This window comes from Neovison vison, chromosome 6, assembly GCF_020171115.1.
Source record: "Neovison vison isolate M4711 chromosome 6, ASM_NN_V1, whole genome shotgun sequence".
NCBI classification, from domain to species: Eukaryota; Metazoa; Chordata; class Mammalia; order Carnivora; family Mustelidae; genus Neogale; species Neogale vison.
In genome coordinates, this window is record NC_058096.1 from 17555967 (window position 1) to 17578716 (window position 22750).

General features: G+C 37.0%; 1 protein-coding gene across 1 annotated transcript in view; it reads left to right on the plus strand.

Moving 5' to 3' along the window:
• Positions 1–5993: 5993 nt before the first annotated feature.
• Positions 5994–22750, plus strand: part of CYYR1 (cysteine and tyrosine rich 1) — a 98295-nt gene continuing 81538 nt past the window's right edge. Inside the window, exons 1-2 of the mRNA XM_044251077.1 lie at positions 5994–6322; positions 11506–11608. Of these exons, the coding sequence (XP_044107012.1) occupies positions 6250–6322; positions 11506–11608 (176 nt within the window). The 5' untranslated portion in view covers positions 5994–6249. The remainder of the gene's footprint in view (positions 6323–11505; positions 11609–22750) is intronic.

Below are 22750 nucleotides of genomic sequence, written 5' to 3' on the forward strand. Positions count from 1 at the left end.
CTGATATGTGATCTCTCCACAGGGGAACTTGCTGAGCCTCTAAGTGACTTGGTAATTTATCCGTAGTTTTCTCATCTATGAAACAGGGAAAATGACCTGGACAATCTGTGAAATCCTGTTCTGTTCTCTCTAGTTCGAAAATAAGCCTATAGGTTAAAATGACTCACCTCTCATATATCCCTTACAACTTTTTAATCATCTTCAGATATTTAAAATGTTGGTTTATACGTCACCCTAAGGCAGAACTATGATATAAATGCAGCACCAAATTACACATGATATACAAATAAATGCTCATTGATGAATATGACTTTTAAAGTTTCAGAACTGCAGCAGAAATTAAAATATCTTCGGAGATAAAACTGTTCAATTTTCAAAATGCACTACTATCTGCTTTCATATTAGTTGTTAGGAAATATCCACTCTAATTGACATGATCAGACTAAAAGTTTGTTTAAAACCCATTGTTCTCATTATAAAAGAATACATGTTTATTATAAAGTATTTTCAAAACACATAAACAAAAATAAAGAAGTACATATTTATGTAGTCACTAAATAGATTTCCAAAGGAAATGCAGTTTTGTTTCTTCCTTAGACCTTGATATTTTTCTGTATTATTAAATCTTCTCCACAGATATGAGTTTAATGATGAAAATGATATTGCAAAAGATGGATGGTTCTTTTTAAAGCCAGCATTTATTGTATGTTTAGAGCCATGTAGAGCTGTAGTAAAAATTTGGGGAAATTATTAAATAATGATTAGAACTCCAGGAGTCAGAGAGGAATAGGGAATTTGGGTAAATTGGAAGGGGAGGTGAACCATGAGAGACTATGGACTCTGAAAAACAATCTGAGGGGTTTGAAGTGGTGGGGAGGTGGGAGGTTGGGGTACCAGGTGGTGGGTATTATAGAGGGCACGGCTTGCATGGAGCACTGGGTGTGGTGAAAAAATAATGAATAATGTTTTTCTGAAAATAAATAAATTGGAAAAAAAAAAAAGAACTCCAGGAGTCAAAAAATAGCTATTTTTTACAAATTTATCTGTACTCTTATCTCCCATATATATACACTAGTGATAGCTTTTAAAAAATCAACTTCCTTGGGGTGCCTGGGTGGCTTAGTCACCTGAGTAGCTGACTTGGTTTAGACTCAGGTCACGATCTCAATGTCCTGGGGTCAAGCCCCATGTTGGGCTCTGTGCTCAGTGGGGAGTCTGCTTGGGATTCTCTCTCCCTCTGTCCCTTCCCTAGATCTCTCTCTCTCTCTCTCTCAAATAAATCTTTAAGAAAAAATCTCTTCTTCCTTGAGGTATAATTTACGTACACTGAAGCACATATTTTAAGTGTACTTCTCCATACTTCATTTGTCATGTACATTTCCATGCCTTCAGCACATGCATACACCAGGGTAAGGACCACCATTACCAAGATATAGAACAGGGCCATCACCCCACAAAAGTTCCCTCACGTCCCTCTGCCATCAAATTTATATTCCTACCGCCATTCCCAGGCAACCACTCATTTGCTTTCTGTCGTTATAAATTAATTTTGCCATTTCTAGAATTTCATGTAAACAGTATTAGGCAGTGATTTGTTTGTGTCTGGCTTCTTTGCCCAGCATACCCTTCCACAGATTCACTCATGTTGTTGCAAATTCTTCAAACTTGTTTTCACTGTCAAGCAGTGTTTCACTGCATGGATATACAGCACAATATGTTTATCCACGGGTTATTTCCCTTGGATATTTTCCTCTCCCATTTTTCCTCCTAACTATATATCATAAAGACTTTCCTCATTATTTTGAAGTATTGGATATTAATCCATAATTTGCATGTATCATAATTCACTTTACTGTTCTACTTCTGTGGGATACGTAAGCTCTTTATCATGTCTTAAAATTATAACAAATAATGTTATAAACATATTGGAATCTGATTTGGAAATAAGATTCTTGGTCTATAGTCTTTATCTTTAAAAGGTGTAGAAATATTTTCACTCTCTTAAATTCTAAGGTTCCAAATGAGAAATCTGATGTCTGTCTAATTCTCTTCCTAAGAAAAAATTTTGTATTATATAGAAAAAATTATGTGATTTTAAATTTATACTAGTGCAAATAGGTGTCTAGGATATGTATATATGTATGTCTCTTTTGAAAATTTTTAATTTGTTTTTTCATTAAAACTTTATTTCATTAATATACAGTGCAATATCATTTCTAGAGTGGAATTCAGTGATTCATCACTAACATACAATACCCAGTGCCCATCACCCATTTAGCCCATCCCCCCTGCATGCCTCTTTAAAAAAAAAAAAAAGTTTTCTTGGAACTAACTCACCATTTTAAATTTGAAAATTCAAATGTTATTAGAGCTTAGAATTTAAAAAAATAATCTTTTAAATGTTTACTTCTTCACTTGCTGTTTCTTTTAAAACTGTTTCTAGCTTGCATATTATTTCCATATTTGGTCTCTTCTGTGTGCCTTAGCATTACTTGTATTTTTATTCATCATCTATTTCATTGCATAATTTTCTGTTATGAAATATGCTCTCTATTTGATCTAACAGCTTAAGTTGTTTTTTCTTTCATCTGTGACAATTTTATAACTTTTTCTGTGATATTTTTAAAATTTCAAATCAAGTTTTATTTCAACTTCCAGAAACTCTTTTCTGACCTCTGTTTTAAGGTTTTTATTTCATTTTTTGTGTATACATGTCCATCCATATATGCATACGTATTCTTTTTTTTTTTTGAAAAATTTTTTTTCAAAAAGAATTTTTTCAAATTCTTTTTTTAAGCTACCACATTTCCTTAATTTCCTTAAATGGCTTGATATCTATCTTTCTTTATCTTTGGATGTCAATTGAATCAGGTCTCCTTAGCACCTGACTACTTTAAGGTGGAATTTCTTTTGCAATGGTGAACCAGCAAGTATGCTTGCTTGGTCGCTCCATTGAAGAGTATGAGGAGAAGGCTGTCTGTTCTCAAAATCAAGCTGGAAGAGGCCGCTCTGATCAACAATTCAACTTCCTTCTGGCAGCAGTGGCATTGGGCGGTGTCTCCCAGAGCTGTGTGCAACAGTTTGGCAGGTGTAGTCCTGTCCTTCATCACTAGATGCCTGCTCCTCCATCCCAGGACTGGGATTCCACAGCCAGTTTCATCTGCAGAGGCAAGCATCTTTCTATTCCAAAAGCCTTCAGTATCATTCTCCAGTTCTGCAAACACTGACTGACAACTGCATCTTCTCTTAGAACTCGAAATCCCGTCTCTCTAAGACTTTCTCCTGTTATTCAGAAATCGTACTCCTCTGCAGAATGTCGGGATTAGGTTAAGAGCAACAGGACCTCATGACAAAGTTTCTGAAAACCATGGATTAAATGTCTGGATTTTAACCCAAGACAGAGAAGAATGAATTAGGTGTTAAACGGGTGAGTGAATGTGATAAATCCATAGTTTAAGAAGAAATATTCTAGCTCAAGTCTAGAGAATTATCCTTGGAGGCAGGGAGACTGGTTGTAATGGAGACTCTAAGAGCCTAGATTAAAGTGGAGATAGAACCAAAATGCAAATATATGCGAGTGTTGTTCAGGTGCACAATGAGTAAAACTTGGTGATAGATCAGCTTTTGAGATTGAGAGAGAGAAGGAGCTGACCAGGCTTCTTCTTCTTCTTTTTTTTTTTTAAGATTTTATTTATTTATTTGACAGAGAGAGAAATCACAAGTAGGCAGAGAGGTAGACAGAGAAAGCAGGCTCCCCACTGAGCAGAGAGCCTGATGCAGGGCTCGATCCCACAACCCTGAGATCATGACCTGAGCAGAAGGCAGAGGCTTAACCTACGAGTCACCCAGGCACCCCACTGACCAGGCTTCTTATTGGGCTGGTGGGTGGCTAAGACTTCACTGAGGCATAGAACACACTAAGGATCTCAGGGTATATATATTTTGAAGGCCATTTTTCCTCCCATCTTCTTACATTCAAGCAACAGCAAATTTATAGGACTAAATTCCTAGAGGAGGACTGATTACATTGTATGTGTATTTGAATCTTGATGCATATTGCTACATTTCTCCCTTAAAAGTTGTTTTTGTTTTTTTTTTTTGGTTGATCTGACATATGAAAAATGATGTCTCACTATCAATTTGATTTTTACTTTTTTTCTTTGGGGGTAGATAGGCTGTTTAGAAGACTAGAGATAGGTAGGTGGGTAGATATAGATAGATTTATTAATATCCCTGGTCAGTTTTCTACTGGCTTTCTTTTCCTTATTGATTCTTTAAGTTCTTTATATATTAAGGAGATCAGGACTTTGTCTATCCTATGCATTATAAATATTTTTGCCAGTTAATATGTGGCTTATCATATATAGAAAGTTTTAATTCTTATGGAGTCAGATTGGTCAATTTGTTTCTTTTATAACACCTGAGATTTTTATAATGCCTAGACAAGACTTCCATAATTGTTCCATAATTATTTACATGTCATCCTCTTATTTTTTTATCTAATATTTATAATTGCATCTTAAGCTTAAATTTTTAATTCATATGAAATTGATATTGATGAAAGGAAATAAGAATCCACAGATGCCTACTTAAATCCCCAACACAATTTACTGAATACCCCAACATTTCTTCTTCTGCTTTAAAACTATCTTTTTTAAAAACAAATTTCCATATATAAATATTTCTATTTTTATGTTCTCCATTCTGTTCCATTGAGCCTATCTATTCTTGTATCAGTCAAAACTTTTTCAATTATTGTGATATTACATTTATTTTCTGTTGATGCCTATCCCATTCCAATCACTCTCATTTTTAAGAGATTTTATTTTATTTTATTAAGATAATAATAATAAATAATAAATAAAATAAATCTCAGGCTCTCTGCCTGAGAGCCGCAGGTGGAGACAAAGAGAAAATCAAGTAATTGATTTATTTTATTTATTTGAGAGAGAAAGGGAAGAACAGACTCCCCACTGAACAGAGAGCCTGAGGTGGGGCTTGATCCCAGGACACTGAGATCATGGCCTGAGCCTAAGGCAAATGCTTAGCCAACTGAGCTACCCAGGTACCCCTACTCTTATTTTTAATAGATATGATTATAGGTTTTATTTTCTACATAATCTTTAGAATAAGATTGGTTTGAAAAAAGTTCATGTTGATACTTTTACTAAGTTCAGTTTAACTCCCAGACTTCTAGATGAATTTAGAAAAATCTGTTATCTTCTGGTATTGGATTTTCTTTAATAAACAATTATCTTTATTCACCTATTCATTTCCTTTTTTCTTTCATGCATAAAACTGAGAACTTTCTGAAATTTTTTTGCAGGAATGAAAATGATTCTTTATTCACTTAATTTTAGTTAAGAGTAGTAGAGCTGTTCTCTTGCTTTTCCACATACACAAGCATATCATTTGCAAATGACAATTTTGTTCCCAATTTTTATACCTCTCTTTATCTTTCTCTTGTCTAATTGCATAGGCCAGTAACTCCAGAACAGTGTCAAATAACAGTGATGACAGTGTACATTATTTTTTTTGTTTTCCATGACTTTACTGACAATGTTTTAGATGTTTAACAAATAAACATTTTTTTTTTTTTTTTTTTTTTTTACCTTTCAGTAGAAACACCTTACACCATTTATGTACTTGCCAGTTCTCCTTGGCTTTCTTTGTCCAGTACCTTCAATCCTGAAAATTACCTACATTTGTTCAAAGATAAAAAACTAAATTCTTCTTCACCTATTTTTGCTTCTAAAGGAAAAACTGGAGTAGAGGGCAGGAAGAAAAAGGAGCTTTTTAAACTGCCCAGCAATGGTCAAAACATAGGGTTAGAAAAAGTTCCATCTAGCTAAGGGAATCACTCTCTACAGAAGCAAGAACAGGAGGGTAGGGAGGAGTCGGGGCCACCCTCCGCCCCCCGCCCCACGTCGGTGCCACCCGCGGAGATGAAATGTGAGCCCGGGTGGCCCAGGACGCCAGAGAGGGCTGCCTGGTCTGCCGCCTGAGAGCCGCGGGCGGAGACAAAGAGACCTCGGTCCCAGCGCAGCCCTGCGCGGGCCGGCCCGGGCTCCCCTCGAAGGCTTCCAGGGCAATGGCCCGGTCTCCCCGCGAACGCCCTCTCGGGAGTGTTGCCCTCTCCCTCTGAACGTCCTCCAGCCGCTCCGTGTCCGGGGTTCTCCCTTCGCTCGCAGCCCCCTTTCCAGTGTCTGTCCGTCCGTCCCGGCGCGCAACCTCCGGCCACCGGCTTGGATGGACGCGCGGAGGCTGCCCGGGTGTCCAGGGATCTTGCTTCCGAAGTTGGTCCTGCTTTTTGTCTACGCAGGTCAGTGACTTGGGGGTGGCGGGAGAAGGGAAGGGGACTTGGGACTGAGCCTGGATCACCCTCGGGGCAACGCGGGTTGGGCGGGACGCTCGGGGACCTTGTGGGAGGGCGAAGACTGTGTGGTCCCCGCGTGGCAGCCACCGAAGCCGGCGCGCCGGGACCCTGGGCTCGACCTCCACGCTGTTTTGTTTTGTTCCTTTTCTTTAACTTTCCCTTTTTCCTTTTCGCTTCCTTTCCCTCTCCGCAAGCAACTTAAAAGCCCCAGCCCCACATTTAAGGGATTTTACTCTCTGGATAGCATAAAAATTTATCCCATCCCATCCACGACTCGGGAATCTGAAGGTTGAGGGCAGAGGCTGAGAATGGGAGAAAAGCATCTTGAAAAAGCACCTGAGCTTAGATATATTTGTTGAAGTTTTAAAACAAGGTAATGTAGTGGCTTTTCCACGCCCCTGCTACCTCCGCAATCTAAATATTTCAAAATAAAAAGCTTTAGATCTTTAGGTTTTTTGTTTTTTGTTCTTTCTTTCGATCATTCTCAAGTGTAGTAGTCTGGGCAGTTGGATGCTTTGAGTTCAAATATAAGGCTTTTGAGGGGTGAAAATTCACCCAGAGACTCATCTGTTTTCATTGATTTCGTTAAGCACTGTTGATAGGCAAAAGGAATTTCATTTCTCTCCTCCTAATTATTCTTCTTGAGAATTGCTAATAATTGATGGAGCAAAGCGGTTTTCTTGTTTTGTGACTGAGAGGGAGCTCAAAATGGCCTTTCATTGGTTATTTATATACAAAGTTAATTACACATGTGGTTTTGCATCTGTTTCGTATTCATAAAACAAAGTTGTTTGTAAAATGTTTTTATGTCTCCCACTTCCTAGGACACATATCACAAACACTAGTAAGTTTAGGTAGCACTGATTTAGCTTCTGATACTTACAAAAATATTGCAACTGAAATGAACAGGTTCTTCAACATTGTTATTGGAACATCAGAAGAATCGAACCCATTCAACCTTGCCAGAAATGACTCCCCAGACTACTATAGGAATTTTCCATTTGTACATTAAAATGTAAATTAGTGGCTGTCTATAAGTTATTTAAAAGATACTTTATTGCAAGGAAAATGCTGACTTTCAAACACAAAAATTTATAAAAGTAGGAAAAGTACTTCCTATTCAAGAAGGAGAAGCCACATTCTAACCTGTTTACAATGGTTACTTCTTTTACTTACAGTGTGTGTGAGATTTCCAGAATTTGGAAGACTGAAAGAAACAATTGCATTAATATTAGTTTTATATTAAAATCTTACTAGTCCATTTGAAGCAATGATTCTTTCTACGTCCTCTGTTTATCCAAAGAAAACAAAAATAAGAAAATAGAACACGACCTCACTCATCTTTACTCAGTCACACCCATGAACAACAACTTATTCTTTTGTCCTTTTTATTCCCAGGGGTAAACCGAAAGCTTCTAATGTGCACACTTTTCCTTCCTTTATCCTGTGCCCCCAGTGCTAGGTGCACAGTCCCTGGGGTTCAGGAAATCTGCAGGGCTGGCTGGCAACAAGTTTGGTTAGTTTAGAAAAAGTTTTCCTCCATTCATTTCTTCTATCTTCCTCATCCCTCCCTAGTAAGTTACAAAGTAATCACAAGCCAGTAATACTGAATTGAGTTATTGTCTTTGATAAGAAATGTTTAGTTAGTGTGTTCTTTTGTGTTAATTCCTGAACTCGTTTCTTCAGAAGCCCTTTTATGTGTGCCATATTTATTTACCCAGTATTTGTTGAGTGAAACTTTTTGTGTGATGTATAAGACAGAAACCATGTTCTGAGTCTTGTCTGGGAGACAAGGTGTGTCTACTTTAAAATACAGAAGGCTGTGCCTAGAAAAATGGTCGTGCACTATAGGTGTTCCCAGGAGGGGACCTCATTTCTGGCTCAGGAGTGTAAGCTCTATGAAGATGATGTCTGTCTGTTTTGTTCAGTGTAATATGCAGAGACTAGCAAAATACCTGACCCATAAGAAGAGTTCAATAAACTTGCTCAGAAAAATTGAATTAAGGGGGAATTTGAGAAACTAGACCTTTGATAGGGAAGCTTTGGACGTAAGGGAATGGAGTAGGATATAATGTGAAGAAAGACAAAAACCATGAGATACCTATTTGCAAAACTAGATAATTGCAGAACTAGATAATTCATTTTGGTTCGAACTAAGAGATGTGGCTGGAAATCAGGACTGGAGTTAGGTGGGGAGACAATGCAGCTGTACTAGCTGAGACACTTTGTTAAGTGAACTGCCAGCTTTAATGGGACAAAAACCTAAGTAGATGCATTAGCCCTAGCCTGAATTATTTCCCCCCCAAAAAAATGTATTAAATTCATGTTGCATTCATTAATGAGGTAAGAGCAGAGTTTCTTTACCTAAAGCATCATGTTTTGCAATGGAACCACCTTTGGAAAGAGACCCAGTGAAGTTTATATTATTATCCAACTCCCACTGCAGGCGACAAAGACAGGATCTGGCCAAGGTTTTACCTTCCCGGCCTCAGCCAGTGGCTTCTGTCCCCTCCTGTTCCTTCCTCTCTTATCCTCAGCTGTAGCTTACAAGAACCATTTCTGAGCAAGTGCTTGAGGCCAGATGTTGCTTTTCCTGTGCTACACATTCCTTAAGGCGGGGTGAGGGTTGGAGAACCGTCTTCCAGATCATGCCTTTAATTAAAGTCACTGAAGAAAGTTTCAACTGGCTATTTTTCAAGGATATTAACTTGAATATTAGAAGTAATATCATTTATCTTCTGAAACAATTGGAATGTTCCATTCTTTACAGGAAAATGCTCTGGCATCTTCCAAATCTGATCTTCATAGAATTATTCTCAAATAAACTGGAGAAAGTAACTAACAGATTAAGATTTGAGGTGTGATCAAAACCTCAATTGGGGGGTGCCTGGGTGGCTCAGTGGGTTAAGCCGCTGCCTTCGGCTCAGGTCATGATCTCAGGGTCCTGGGATCGAGTCCCGCATCGGGTTCTTTGCTCAGCAGGGAGCCTGCTTCCCTCTACCTCTCTCTCTGCCTGCCTCTCTGTCTACTTGTGATCTCTCTCTGTCAAATAATAAATAAAATCTTTAAAAAAAAAAAAAACCTCAATTTGGAAATGTGATTGTGAATGTATTTACCGTACTATTAAATCTGCCCTTTTCAGTTGTTCAGTTATGGGAAGTGGACAGGAGTGTTGGAAAATGCCATAAAACATAATGAACAATGTGTGACATGATCTTGATGTTTGCTGCAGGTATAATCCAGCTTCTTGGCTACAAGATAGTGGGCTTGGTTTCCTGTAACATTGGTTCAAAATATTTTGATAACACTGTGTCCTTATAATAGTAGTAATTGGAATACAATAATAGTAATTGGATCTTTGATATTCACGGAGGCTGAGTAAGACATCACTAACGAGGGCATCATTCATGTCCATGAAGCTACTTACATAGGGGTTGTCTTGCTCAGACAGAAGTGGGGACCTTAGCTTTCCCACTGTCTAAATGGCTTTAAAGAACATGGAGCAAAACATACCTGTGAAACCTCTTGAGACTACGAACTCTCTTGAGACTACGAACTAGTCTAAATATTTGAATTCACTAAACAGCACTGAAAATGAGAGCTATAGAAATTCACTGAGAAAATGGTAAAATAAATAACCTTAAAAAGTGTGATGTACTCTGCAAAAAGCATACAATGTCGTGACATCATTAGCTTGTGTTTCTGTCTTGAAAATTTAACAGTGGTTTTAAGTAGAGTTACTGAATCTACAAGTGTAATTATTTTTTTCCTCTTATCTCTTCTTATGACATCTCAGAAGAAAATATTAGAGTAGAAATAAAATTGAGGGGGAAAAATAGGAATGTTTTCACTTACTCTATAAAAGCCATGCGGTATTGACAAAGGTGAAGGAACTTTTGATCACATCCATTTGTCAAAAATCATCCTGCCAGGGAGGTGATTTAAAAACAAAATATGAATTTTCCTTTCTAGATAAATCAATCACGTGGACATACAGACACAGTATAACATTGTGCACCTTTCAGTTATGATTTGACAGTAAAGCAAAAGTGTTATATAATTTTGAACATAGTTGATGTTACCTTTAGAGAATGAGCTGGAAAGGAATTATGTTGTGGTTCTTAAACATATAATTTAAATTACCAGCTTATAACTTAATGTTTTCCTAGTCATGTACATGAAACTCACCTATCCATTATAATTTATACCACTGAGTATACTTAAATGACAATCTTAACATAAATCATTGAGGTGGCACAAAGCATTTTTAAAAACTAGGGTAAGTTTTATTCAGCATTTTGGGTCTAATTTTCATTACCAAAAAAAAAAAAAAAAAAAAAGGAGGGGGAAAGGGAAAGAAAGACAGTAATTTGGTTATATCAGTTCCAACATGTCCTTTTTACTCAGAAAATACCTTTCCCCCTTTTCCACTGTGCTGCTTCATAACTTATTGATTCTTAAATCTGGCACCAAATAAATTCTTAATTATTTACAATTTAGTTACATACAGGAATGTCTTCGTACAACTAACTCATTATCTTCCAGTCCAGATGGATTGACAGGATGTGCAGACTCATTCGTGTTACCTTATGTGTGCAAACTGTAATTATTAAGATTAAAAAATGTAGAGAAAGGATAACACATAGTACACTGTCATGAAAATATATATGATTTTAAAATTATCTCCAGTTCACTTTATAATGTCAATAACACTTTCTATAAAATGAAGCTAATTGGGGTTACTACTCTCAAGTCAAACCTTGGTCATTTCAAAATTATTATAAGACTTCAATTGAGAAAAAAAAGAATTATATTGAAAAATTGAATGGCTGATTCGCTGGATCATTCATTTCTCCTTTCAGTGTCTCATTCAACAATTCTGACTACCAGTTATGGTGCTTGATCAGGAAATTCAAAAATGAATGATCTTTGCCTCTACTAGATTGATGGCCAGGAGGGAAGGAAGACTAGTTTTGATGCTTACACGTGTCTTGGAATTCTGATGACATAAAATGAATATCTAAACGTACTGAAGAGTGGTCGTTGACTGAGAGGGATGTAAAATAGAAGACTTTCATGAAGCTGTGATTTCAGAACCATAAAGGACTTATGAGGTGTTTATCTTGCAGAGGATTGCCTTGCTCAGTGTGGGAAAGACTGCAGATCTTACTGCTGTGATGGGACCACACCCTACTGTTGCTCCTACTATGCTTATATCGGGAATATCCTCTCGTGAGTACTGGTCAGATTTGGCAATATTGATGCTCTTTCATGGCTTGGTTGGGCTTCACAAAATACTACGTTATACGTAGGGGCAAGAAATTTTGAGAGTCATTATTGACATAAAATCTTCATGGAGATACTGAATGCTCATCACTATCTGATGTGTTCTATTATTGATAAAAGGTACGAACTGATATGCAAAATAAGCTGCTTTTATTAGAAGGGAGTTTAAAAGTATTCTTTTACTGCTCAATTTGTGTTCCAGAATACTGATGGTTTTAGTCATCTGCATTCATATTGTTGATCATTTTTTAATATTATAAATTAAATGCTTTTGTCTGCTTTGTCGAAGGTTTTTTTAAGCTGAATTGGTCATGTAATCATGGCTAGTTTATTTTGCCATATATTTGTTTAACCCATTCAGTAGATACCAGGGAAAAGAGATATTATGAATAAAAAAACAGTTGTGATATAAAATGTCAATTTTCTACATAATGCATATTAAACAACTTCAGGAAAAAGTTTAGAGCCCAAGAATGACTATCAACAGTATAAAGGGGTAACCAACTATAAACATCAATGAAACATATGCACCTGGGATGTGTTGAGCATTTCCCCAAAACAAATTAAGAATGTGTTTTGGAGGGATGCCTGGGTGGTTCGGTTGATTAAGTGTCTGTCTGTTGATCTCAGTTCAGGTCTTCATCTTGTGTCATGGGTTCAAGTCCCATGTTGGGCTTCCCACTGAGTGTGGACCCCCACTCAAAAAAAAAAAAAAAAGAATGAATTTATTTTGGAATTGCTTCTGGGGAAAGGGAAATGAAGACACAAGAACTGCTTTCAGGGTTGTATGTCTGAAGGGTGTACAAGTCTCAATTCTTCTATACAGATCTCGAAGTCAAGAAATCAGAAAATTATTATTATTTTTTTTTGAAAAACAATCTGAGGGGTTTGAAGTGGCGGGGGGGGGTGGGAGGTTGGGGTGCCAGGTGGTGGGTATTATAGAGGGCATGGCTTGCATGGAGCACTGGGTGTGGTGAAAAAATAATGAATAATGTTTTTCTGAAAATAAATAAATTGAAAAAAAATAATAAAAAATAAAAAATAAAGAAATCAGAAAATTAGAAACATTAAGAATTTTCAAATTCTTAATGTCAAATTCTAATGTCAAAAATTCTTAATGTCAAAAATCACCCATGGATTTCCAGTAACAGTAAGAGTCTAGCCTCTTGGACTAGCTCCTTGGTTTTTACTTTTCAGGTGGATATCAGGGTGATTTGAGAGATGATCTGTTGTGGCTTAACTCCTGCCCCATGAAGGCGTTAGTAGAAACAGGAAAGATTAGACATGAAGGGAAGTGTTCTTGGCTATTTTAGGCACATGTCCACTGATATGGCTTGTAACTCATCCTCCATTCTGAGGATAGAAAAGCTGGCACCAGTCAACTTTCTAGAATCAAAGTTGGAGCTGATATTAGAGATCATGTCTCTCTGAATAAGCCCATAAAGAATCATATTTCAGGATAGTCTTGAAATCTATTATGACTATATAAGAAATGTCAGGCAGTAATAAAGATTGATGAGTGGAATTTTAAGCATTCTTTGATGCAAAATAAACTCTGAATAAAATGTTTGAATTTTTTCTCATGGGAATCTTGTTGAAAAGGGATTAAGTCCCTTTCTTACATTAGACATCAATCAGAATGCTATTTATAGGAACTAATCAGCTCAGAATATTCTGAATATAAATATATAATGGTATTTCACCTTTGTATATCACTTCCCACTTTTAAAGTCATTTAAAATACATTATTACTGAATCCCAGTTTTATTTTTGAGTGAATTCCACATGCTAGCTATTGCTGTTTTGAGTTGATGTATATGTGGGCCGAGTAGGTGGTATAGATTTGAGGAAAGTGGCTTCAGAGGGATTTGTGATTCTCTGGTCCCCTGGCTCCTGGTCTCATCTGCTAATGTCCACCATGGTATATGTTGTGCCCTTATTTCTCAACTCATAGCTACCTCTACCCTGGTAAATACATAGAGAAGACAAAATTACTTAATTAGAACTTAAGAAATTTAAATATATAGGTGCACCTTGTATATATTGCATTTGCATTCACATTTACATTTTTAATGGCACATACTCTACTCCTCTTTAATTGTACCCTTAGTTAAAGTAAAGAATCAGTTGAATTGATGTATTTATCTGGGTTATTTGGGCCATGTACTTGTTACATTTGAAAAAGAGAGATGAAGAAACACAGATGGCATTATATTTCAGGCTGTTAAAACTGAATTTTCAGTTCAAAATAGAAGCCACTAAGTAAATCCTTTGCTAAACAATTCTTAGGAGGAAAAAAAAAAAGAGAGAGAGAGAGAAGCTTTAAAGTGTTTTCCCCACTGAATAAAGGAGAATACATTTTCAGGATTTCCACTTATTGTTTAAGATTTGAAAAGAGTTCTTAACTCCACCCATGGGTTTTTTTTGTTGTTGTTGTTTTTTTTAAGTTGTGGTGAGGGGGAGTAGATAGGGAAAAAAGTCATTCCAAGAATGCTTACAGAAGTTCTTTCATGTACATGTTTTCAAATGTTACTATTTTGGAACTCATAAACTACACTTCCTCTCTTCCAAGTATCCAGGCACAATCTTACTAAAATCATTTTAATCATCTTAACAGAAAATTAAATCTTAGTAGTTATTAGAAAAGTAATAAGGAAGAGAGCAATAAACATGATGGAATGTTATGTATCCTAAATGACTAATTTTATAAATTGTTTATAATGTGGTTTCTATTTTTGTTTGTTTTCAAAATAGAAGCTATCTTGGCTCTGTGTAAAAGTGGTAAAAGTGTGCAAAATGCAATTTGGGTCATTCTAGACTGTTCACAAATCTGTAAGGTAAGGTACAGTCAATCCTCATTGCTGAAGCCCTTCTAAATTGATCAGAGTAGAGATGTTCTGACCTTAACTCTGCTTACTTCAACTCACCTTTCTGTTTTGCAAATTAAGGAATTGGCTCATTTTATAAAGAGATCAGAAGAGCTAACTTTTAACCTACCTTTTTTTTTTTTTAACCTACCTTTTAGTTGCAAAGTCTTATTTTACTCAGGTCCCTCCTTTGTAGACATTTTGTATTCTAAATATGGTTTAATTTTGGCAAGTAAATTCAGATTATACACCCCCACATGTTTTTTTCTTTTTTCAATTAGGGATTCTTAATTTTACATATGCTACATGAAAAACTTTAAAAATTCAACTTTTAAAACAGCATATCTACTTTTTAATTGAAATAGAGTTGGCATATAACATTATATTCGTTTCAGGGGTACAACATCATGATTCAGTATTTGTATATATTGCAAAATGATCATAATAAGTCTAATTAACATAAGTTGATTTAAATAGCATATTTAGGAGCGCCTGGGTGGCTCATTGGGTTAAAGCCTCTGCCTTCGGCTCAGGTCATGATTCCAGGGCTCTCTGCTCTGTGGGGAGCCTGCTTCCTCCTCTCTCTCTGCCTTCCTCTCTGCCTCCTTGTAATCTCTGTCAAATAAATAAATAAAATATTTTTAATAAATAAATAAAATAGCATATTTACTTTTGGTCATTATAGGTAAGGATAATAAACTCAATATTTTAAAAATACCATTTTCCAGAATTTAAGAATGCTTATACAGAAATTAGCATATACTATGCAAATTTGTTATTTACAAATACATATGGTGTGCCCATTAATTACCATGAGAGTACTGAACTAGATTCTGGGATCCAAAAATGAATAAATGTTATACCTTGATCTCTAAGATTTCACTACCTAATAAGAGAAGAAAGTGTAGACAAATAATTCTAATGCAATGAATTAATCTGTGAAGTGCCATAGGAGGGCCCAGAAGACAGAAAACAGCTATGTCTTCGTGTCTGTGTGTTTAGAAAGAAATGTTTAGAGAAAGTCTCATAAACATGACATTGGATCAGCATATTGAAGGAAGAGTAGATATTTACATAAATGGACAGTGAAGAAAGGGAGGTGCATTCCAGAGAGAGAGTCTCAGTTACAAAGGCAAAGATAGAAGAAAGGAAATGATCAGTTTGGAAAAACCCATGTCGTTCAACATTGCTAGAGAGTGAAGGTTAAACTTTGAATATGGCAAATGAATAAGTAGGGAAGACAAAAGATAGGTCCTTTTGATTTTCACATACTTTTATTGATAGATGTGCTTTTACTGACCACACTTATCAAAACTGATATTTTTCTGGAAATAAGATAGTTCATTTTATATAGAAATGACACATTCTTAGACATCACTATGGCAAGGGACACAGGTGAGAAGGTGCCCAGTGGACATTATTTTCTTTATGCCACAGAGAATGCACTTGGAATAAACACTTTGTAGTGTTGCACTATTTAGAACATGACAGATTATGTGACCTTGGAATTATTTCTCCATTTTTGGCATTTTTCATCTCAGGGGTAACTAACTCAAGATTAAAAGCTTCACTATGCTTGAAAGTGAGGACCAGGCCAATTCAAGAAGCAAATAATTTCTCATCAAATTGGTTCTCAAATATTTCATTCAGCCACTCTTGACATGAAAAGTAAACATCTGTGATGAATATGGAAAGGGATATTTCAATTCTTGCTGTTGATGAAGTTTAATTGACATTCTCAAGAAAGAGGACCCAGCACAAAGATGTGGTCGTAGAGTACCCTTCAGAATTGGAAGAATTCAAGGGGAGAGAGGAGATAACTCAGTTCCTAATTACAATCAGTAATGCAACAGAGTAAAAACAGGACTTTACTGGAAATGCAGAGAAACTGCTAGGTGAGGAAAAAAAGAACTGCCCAATATTGAATATGAACCCAATAATACCTAGGTTGGACTTAGTGAGCCAGATAACAAGATATAAGATTTAATCCTTTTACTCAAAAATAGATTTTTGCTCTTCCAGTTTGCCTCTGTAAAATGCAGCTCTGTCTAGGGATTCCAGAGTACCTTCCAACTAACACAAAATCCCCATGAGGAAAAAAAAATCAAAAGGAAGAACTAATAATGGAGATCCTGGTGGGGTTAAGTTTCTTTTCTTCTCAATGAAATGTGAAAGATGGATTGCCCACAGTTGCTCACAAGGACGGCTAATAAATATCACCACTGTGATTTTAGACCCATGTTATGCATGGAAGCAAAACCAAGTTTAAAGAGAAAAGTTTCATATTTTCAAATGGCATTTGAAGTTGTATGCTCATTAAGTAGCTGAGCATTCTGAATTAAACAAATGAGGCTCTTCAAATACGGACTAGAACCTAAAACATTTTGAAAGGTTTTTGGTATTGGTAAGAACATCATTTAAATTAATTAACTTAAAATATTCTTAGTATTTAGATATTAGAAAAACAACTCTGCAAGGTGCTTACAGAGCAAATAGAAGTTTGTGGGGGGGGGTCTTCTTTTTAATCATAACACAAAGATAAATAATTAATATAATGTTAAAACAAATATGAATTTGCTTTCAAATGTAGTAACAAATTATGTGTAATTTAAAAATTAAGTCAGTGTTTCTCAGGAGCCATTTATATTTTATGGGTTATTTTATTAAAAGCAAATATAAACATCTAGAAATCTGAAACTCTTTTCAGTCAATTTTATATTCTATTTCATCATAATTGCCTTTGTAAATTAAGCTTAAATGTCAGAAGCATAATTTGTTTTTAGAAAGGAATGAAGTTTCTAGAATATGTTCTCAGGAAATTATATCTATAAATATGTATACAGATATTCTATGTTTTACACCAGGTTCTGGGGGATTTAGCCGTGAATCAAACATGGCTGTTGCTCTTGAATTGTGAATAAGCTCCTGGGGAACATAGAGTAATCTCCTAGGAAGAGCACAAAATGTGGTGGAATGAGAGAGAAGGCACTTTTAGTCCAACTTTAGGGTATTAGGAAGTCTTCTTAAAGGAAGTAATTCTAGGATTAACCTTGAAAAGAAAAGCAATTGATAAAATTCGTTGCTTATTTAGAATTAAAAGAAAACATTTAACAAACTAAGAATATGGAAGAAATTTCTTCACCTTATGAATATCTCAACAACAACAAAAACCAAAAACCACACCTACCTTGAACACCAGACTTAGTGATACAATATTATAACCTTTCCCTTTAAAGGCAACTGTAAGCTAGCATCTAACCCTTCTATTCAGCATCCTACTGTTGGTCAGTGTAACAAACAAGATAAGTTAAAAAGACGTGATAAGAATTGGAAAATAGGGGCACCTGGGTGGCTTAGTGGGTTAAGCTGCTGCCTTCGGTTCAGGTCATGATCTCAGGTCATGTGGGATCGAGTCCCACATCAGGCTTTCTGCTCAGCAGGGAGTCTGCTTCCCTCTTTCTCTCTCTACCTGCATCTCTGCCTACCTGTGATCTCTGTCAAATAAGTAAATAAAATCTTAAAAAAAAAAAGATTTGAAAAATAAGGGGCACCTGGGTGGCTCAGTGGGTCAAGCCTCTGCCTTCAGCTCAGGTCATGGTCTCAGGGTCCTAGGATCGAGCCCCACATCGGGTTCTCTGCTCAGCAGGGAGCCTGCTTCCTCCTCTCTCTCTGCCTGCTTCTCTGCCTACTTGTGATCTCTCTCTCTCTCTCTGTCAAATAAATAAAATCTTTAAATAAAAAAAGAATTGGAAAATAAGGAGCTAAATCATTATTTTTAAATGATATGATTGCCCGTACTCCTCAGACCATAAAAATGAATGAGAACTCACCAGGACTGCGGCATGCAAGCTCATTGCACAAAACTCAGTGCATCCTATATATCAGCAACGTTCAGACAATGTAATATTTATGTAGCACAAAAATCTCACTTACAACATCAAAAACGGTAAGATACCTGGTAAGAAATACAGCGATAATATATGTGTGGCATTTATGGAGTAATACAAATATATAAAAATTTCAACGGATGAAAGAGACCCTTGAAGAAATTAAGAGATCTATCAAATTTTAGAGGGGAATGCAGTAAGGGTGCCAGTACTGGGATATGTCAGTTCTTCCTCAACTCTGTGTAAATTCAGTGAAATTATCATTGAAACCCATTTTTTGGACTATTTTTTTGTTGACTTTGACAGACTGGGCCAATGTTTATGTGGGACAGTAGTGGGGAAAAAAAGACAGATATGAGAAAGAACAAAGTGAGGAGACATGCCTTGGAGACATCAAGATTTATTATAAAGTTATAGAAAATAAATCATGTGATATTGGCTCACAGATAAACCAATAGAATATAGAACTTAGAAATGGACTCATGTATATATGGGAATTTGATAGATAGCAGATGGCATTACAAACCAGTGGAGGTGGATAGATTATTTAATAAACGGTGCATTAGCTATCCATATGGGTAAACATTAAACTCAATCACTCCATCACACCACACCCAAGGCCTATTCCTATTGGATTAATTAAACCCAAGAAGCAAACGTTTACAGTTTTTTAAAAAGGGAGAGAATGACATTATGGTATCAGGATAGGAAAGATTTCTAAAATAAAAGAGAAAACACAAGGGTGCCTGGGTGCTCAGTCGATTAAGCAGCTGCCCTTTGGCTCAGGTCATGATCCCAGGATTCTTGGATCGAGCCCCACATCAGGCTCCTTCTCAGTCGGGAGCCTGCTTCTCCCTGGCCTGCCATTCCCCCTACTTGTGCTTGCTCTTTGTCTCCAGCTCACTCTCTCTGTAAATATATATAATCTTTAAAAACGAGAGAGAGAGAAAAGCACAAATAAAACTGCTAAAACTAAAAACCGACACACTGTATACTTTTTAACAAACATTTTTATCTCCATGACTTATTTATTTTGTAAGTAGAAGTTCATATCTCCCAATCTCCTTTATCTATTCCATCCATCTCCAACCCCGTGAACCATATACTTTTAAGTGGTGAGTTTTATGGTATATGAATTATATCTCCATTAAAAAAATTTAATATACAAGACAACAGAATTCTATAGACAAAGCACAAGGCAAATCTCCCACTTGGAGAAGATACTTGCGATTCATATGACTCACAAAAGATTAATAAACAGAAAGCTCAATAGGAAAGTGGGCCATGTGTGTACACAAAAAAGTAATAGAGCAGGAAAGTGGAAAGGCAATAAACATATAGAATATGCTCCACCTGGCTCGTTTAGCAGGGACCTGAAATACCATCTCGTACTTGTCAGGCTATCAGTGCTCTTAAGTCAGAAGGTACTGAGCTACGTGAGCCAAAGTAAAGGGGACTCACATTGCCTGTGGGAGAGCAGAAACTGTTATCAATATGTGGGGAACAATTTGACCACATGCAGTCAAGATGAAGTTGGGCACACTTTGGGGTTTAGCAATTCCTCTTCCGCATATATTCCCTACAAAACTCCCAGATCTGCAGAAGGTGATATTTATCATATTGGTGGACACGTTAAACTGGCAAAACATTGGAATTAACCTAAATTTCCATCAGAAGAAAATGGATAGAGCATGTTCCTACAATGAAATGGGATACATCAATGATAATAAATCAGTGCAGGGTAATGTATCCTTATAGTAAGTCTCAAAACTGGTAATGCTGTGTGGGAAAGAGTTCACAGGAACAGAATGTACAAAACATGGTACTATTCGTGTAGAGTTAAACACGTAAAATAATTCTTTGTATTACTGGAAATAATGGGCATGTGTAATTATCTGGGGGAGAGAAAGGTACACATGAATTTTAGGATTTCCCAGGACTGAAAGATTTCCTAGAATGCTGAATTTTCACCGCTACAATAGGGACAGTCCTTGGCAAACGGGGACAAGTTGCTCACTAGAGAGAAGAGGGAGGACACCTTCAACTCGAGTCTTTGGGAATTAATTCTACTTTTAATTATGTTGAGTGGCAGAGAAGCAGGGAAGCAGTGGTAATAGGCTTCATAGCCTATAGGCTAAGTTCAGTGGGCCTTCAACTGGTGAAATGTACTAATCTGAACTCAGTGGGAAAATATTAAGCAACTGAAGCAAATATACATTATTAACATGGAATGAATCTGGGTGGGAAGTATGCAGATGTTTTATATCCTTACCTGTAATTCTTATGTATCTGAAAACCTTTCAATAAAATGGAAGGAAGCAATGGAAGTGTGATGATAGAAGGAATGGAGTCACCAAGACACCTATGATTCTGAGACCAGTTCCGTTGTGTGGGTTTTCCAACGCCACCATGCAGTTAACTCAGTTCTGACCCTGTCGATGCGGAGGCAGCATCAGATCCCACAGGTGAAGGCCTCAGTCCTCCAAGACCCCCTTCCACTTCAGCCATCAATGGCCAGAACAGGTTGTCACCTTTGCTTCTGACCGACCAGGCATAGCTTAGAGGTTCCAATGACCCCCTCCTCGGGTTTGAATAATTTGCTCAAGTGGTTCACAGAACCCAGAGATACATTTTACTTACTTTATTGTAAAAAGATATAACTCAGGAAGAGCCAGATGGAAGAAATGCCTAGGGCAAGGCAGCAGGAAAGGGTTCAGCACATCCATGTCCCCCTAATATTCCACTCTCCCCAATCTCTGCATGTCCACAACCTGGAACCTCTCCAAACTCCTTTTGGGGTTTAATGGAAGCCTCATGACACAGGCATGATTGAACACAATCTCCAGCCCCAGAGGCTGGTGGATAGGACTGAAAGTTCTAACCCTCTAATCATAGGACTGGTTCCTCGGGCAATCAGCTTCCATCCTCAGATGTTTTCTGAAAGTCATCTCATTAACATTAACAAAAGACACCTTTAGGAAAATTCAAGGATTTTAGGAGTTCTGTGCCAGAAATAGAATGAAGACCAAATGCATATTTCTTCTTGTAAGTGTCAAAGCCTCTTGTTAACATACACCTTCTGGTTTGGTAGGTGTGGGGTGGGATCTGAAATTCTGCAGTTTGAACAAACTCCCAGGGATGCTGAGGCGGCCCATCCTCCAAGCACACGGGATGGGCAAGGTTGATCCTACATGACAATGCCCTATTCTATGCGATGAAATGATAGGAGAGATCAGGATTTGCGAACTGATGAAATGTGGGGCTAGCAATCGGGCCTGAAAGAAAGGAACAAGCCCAAATTTACTTCTGGAGCTTTCCCTTTGAATGATTGGGTGGATGAGAAATATATACTGAGAAATACTCAAGAAGGTTCGGAAAGGGGAATTAATTCTACTTTTAATTATGTTGAGTGGCAGAGAAGCAGGGAAGCAGTGGTAATAGGCTTCATAGCCTATAGGCTAAGTTCAGTGGGCCTTCAACTGGTGAAATGTACTAATCTGAACTCAGTGGGAAGCCTGGAGCATTCACAGATAGATTTGAGAGTACAAAGCCTAGAGGGCCCTGCTGAAAAAGGTGTAGAAGAGAGGTGTATAAAAGAGAACAGCAAGCCAACTGCGGAGCCCCAGGGGAATTCAGAAAGACACTGTGATTTCTTCCCTTTCTATATTTAATCAGCCTTTTGAAAAGTGTTCTACATTTATTTCAGCCTCCCATAAAGTATTTTCTATCCCTTCAAAATTTCTGCACCTCTATGGAAATGGATCTGTTCTTCACTAATCAGCCTGAATATACCTCCTGTGGTGCAGACAGTAAATGCCTTTATTTTCTTCTATGTGCTTTTTGTTTTTTATATCATCTAAAAGATAGGATGCATGGCATTTCAGTTTATTCTGAGTGGATTATGTTGTCAGAGCAAAGCAATTTATGTACTGATCCATCTTTATTTACTTGGATCATGCCCGAACTGGATCCACTCCATCTGGTCCTATATCCCAGATTTTAGGGACTACCTTCATTAGATAGCAATCCGAGTTTGGCATTGTAAGAGTTGGGCATTGCTTCGTGGTGGCAAGTATTATCAGAATGGAAGGAATAACCCTTTATTTAATGTGTTCTCTGTTCCATGTGCTTAAAAATATATTAGTTTATTAATCTTCAGAATAGCTCTCATGGCCAAGGTATTATTATTCTTGTCTGTGCAGATGAGGAAGTTAAGGCTCAGAGCTAAGTAATTTGTCTAATTTTATACGGCTACCATGTAATGAGCTGGCACTTAAAACTGTGTGTTTGACCTCTTTCTCCCACTCTCCACCGGCTCCGGAAGATCTGAAGAT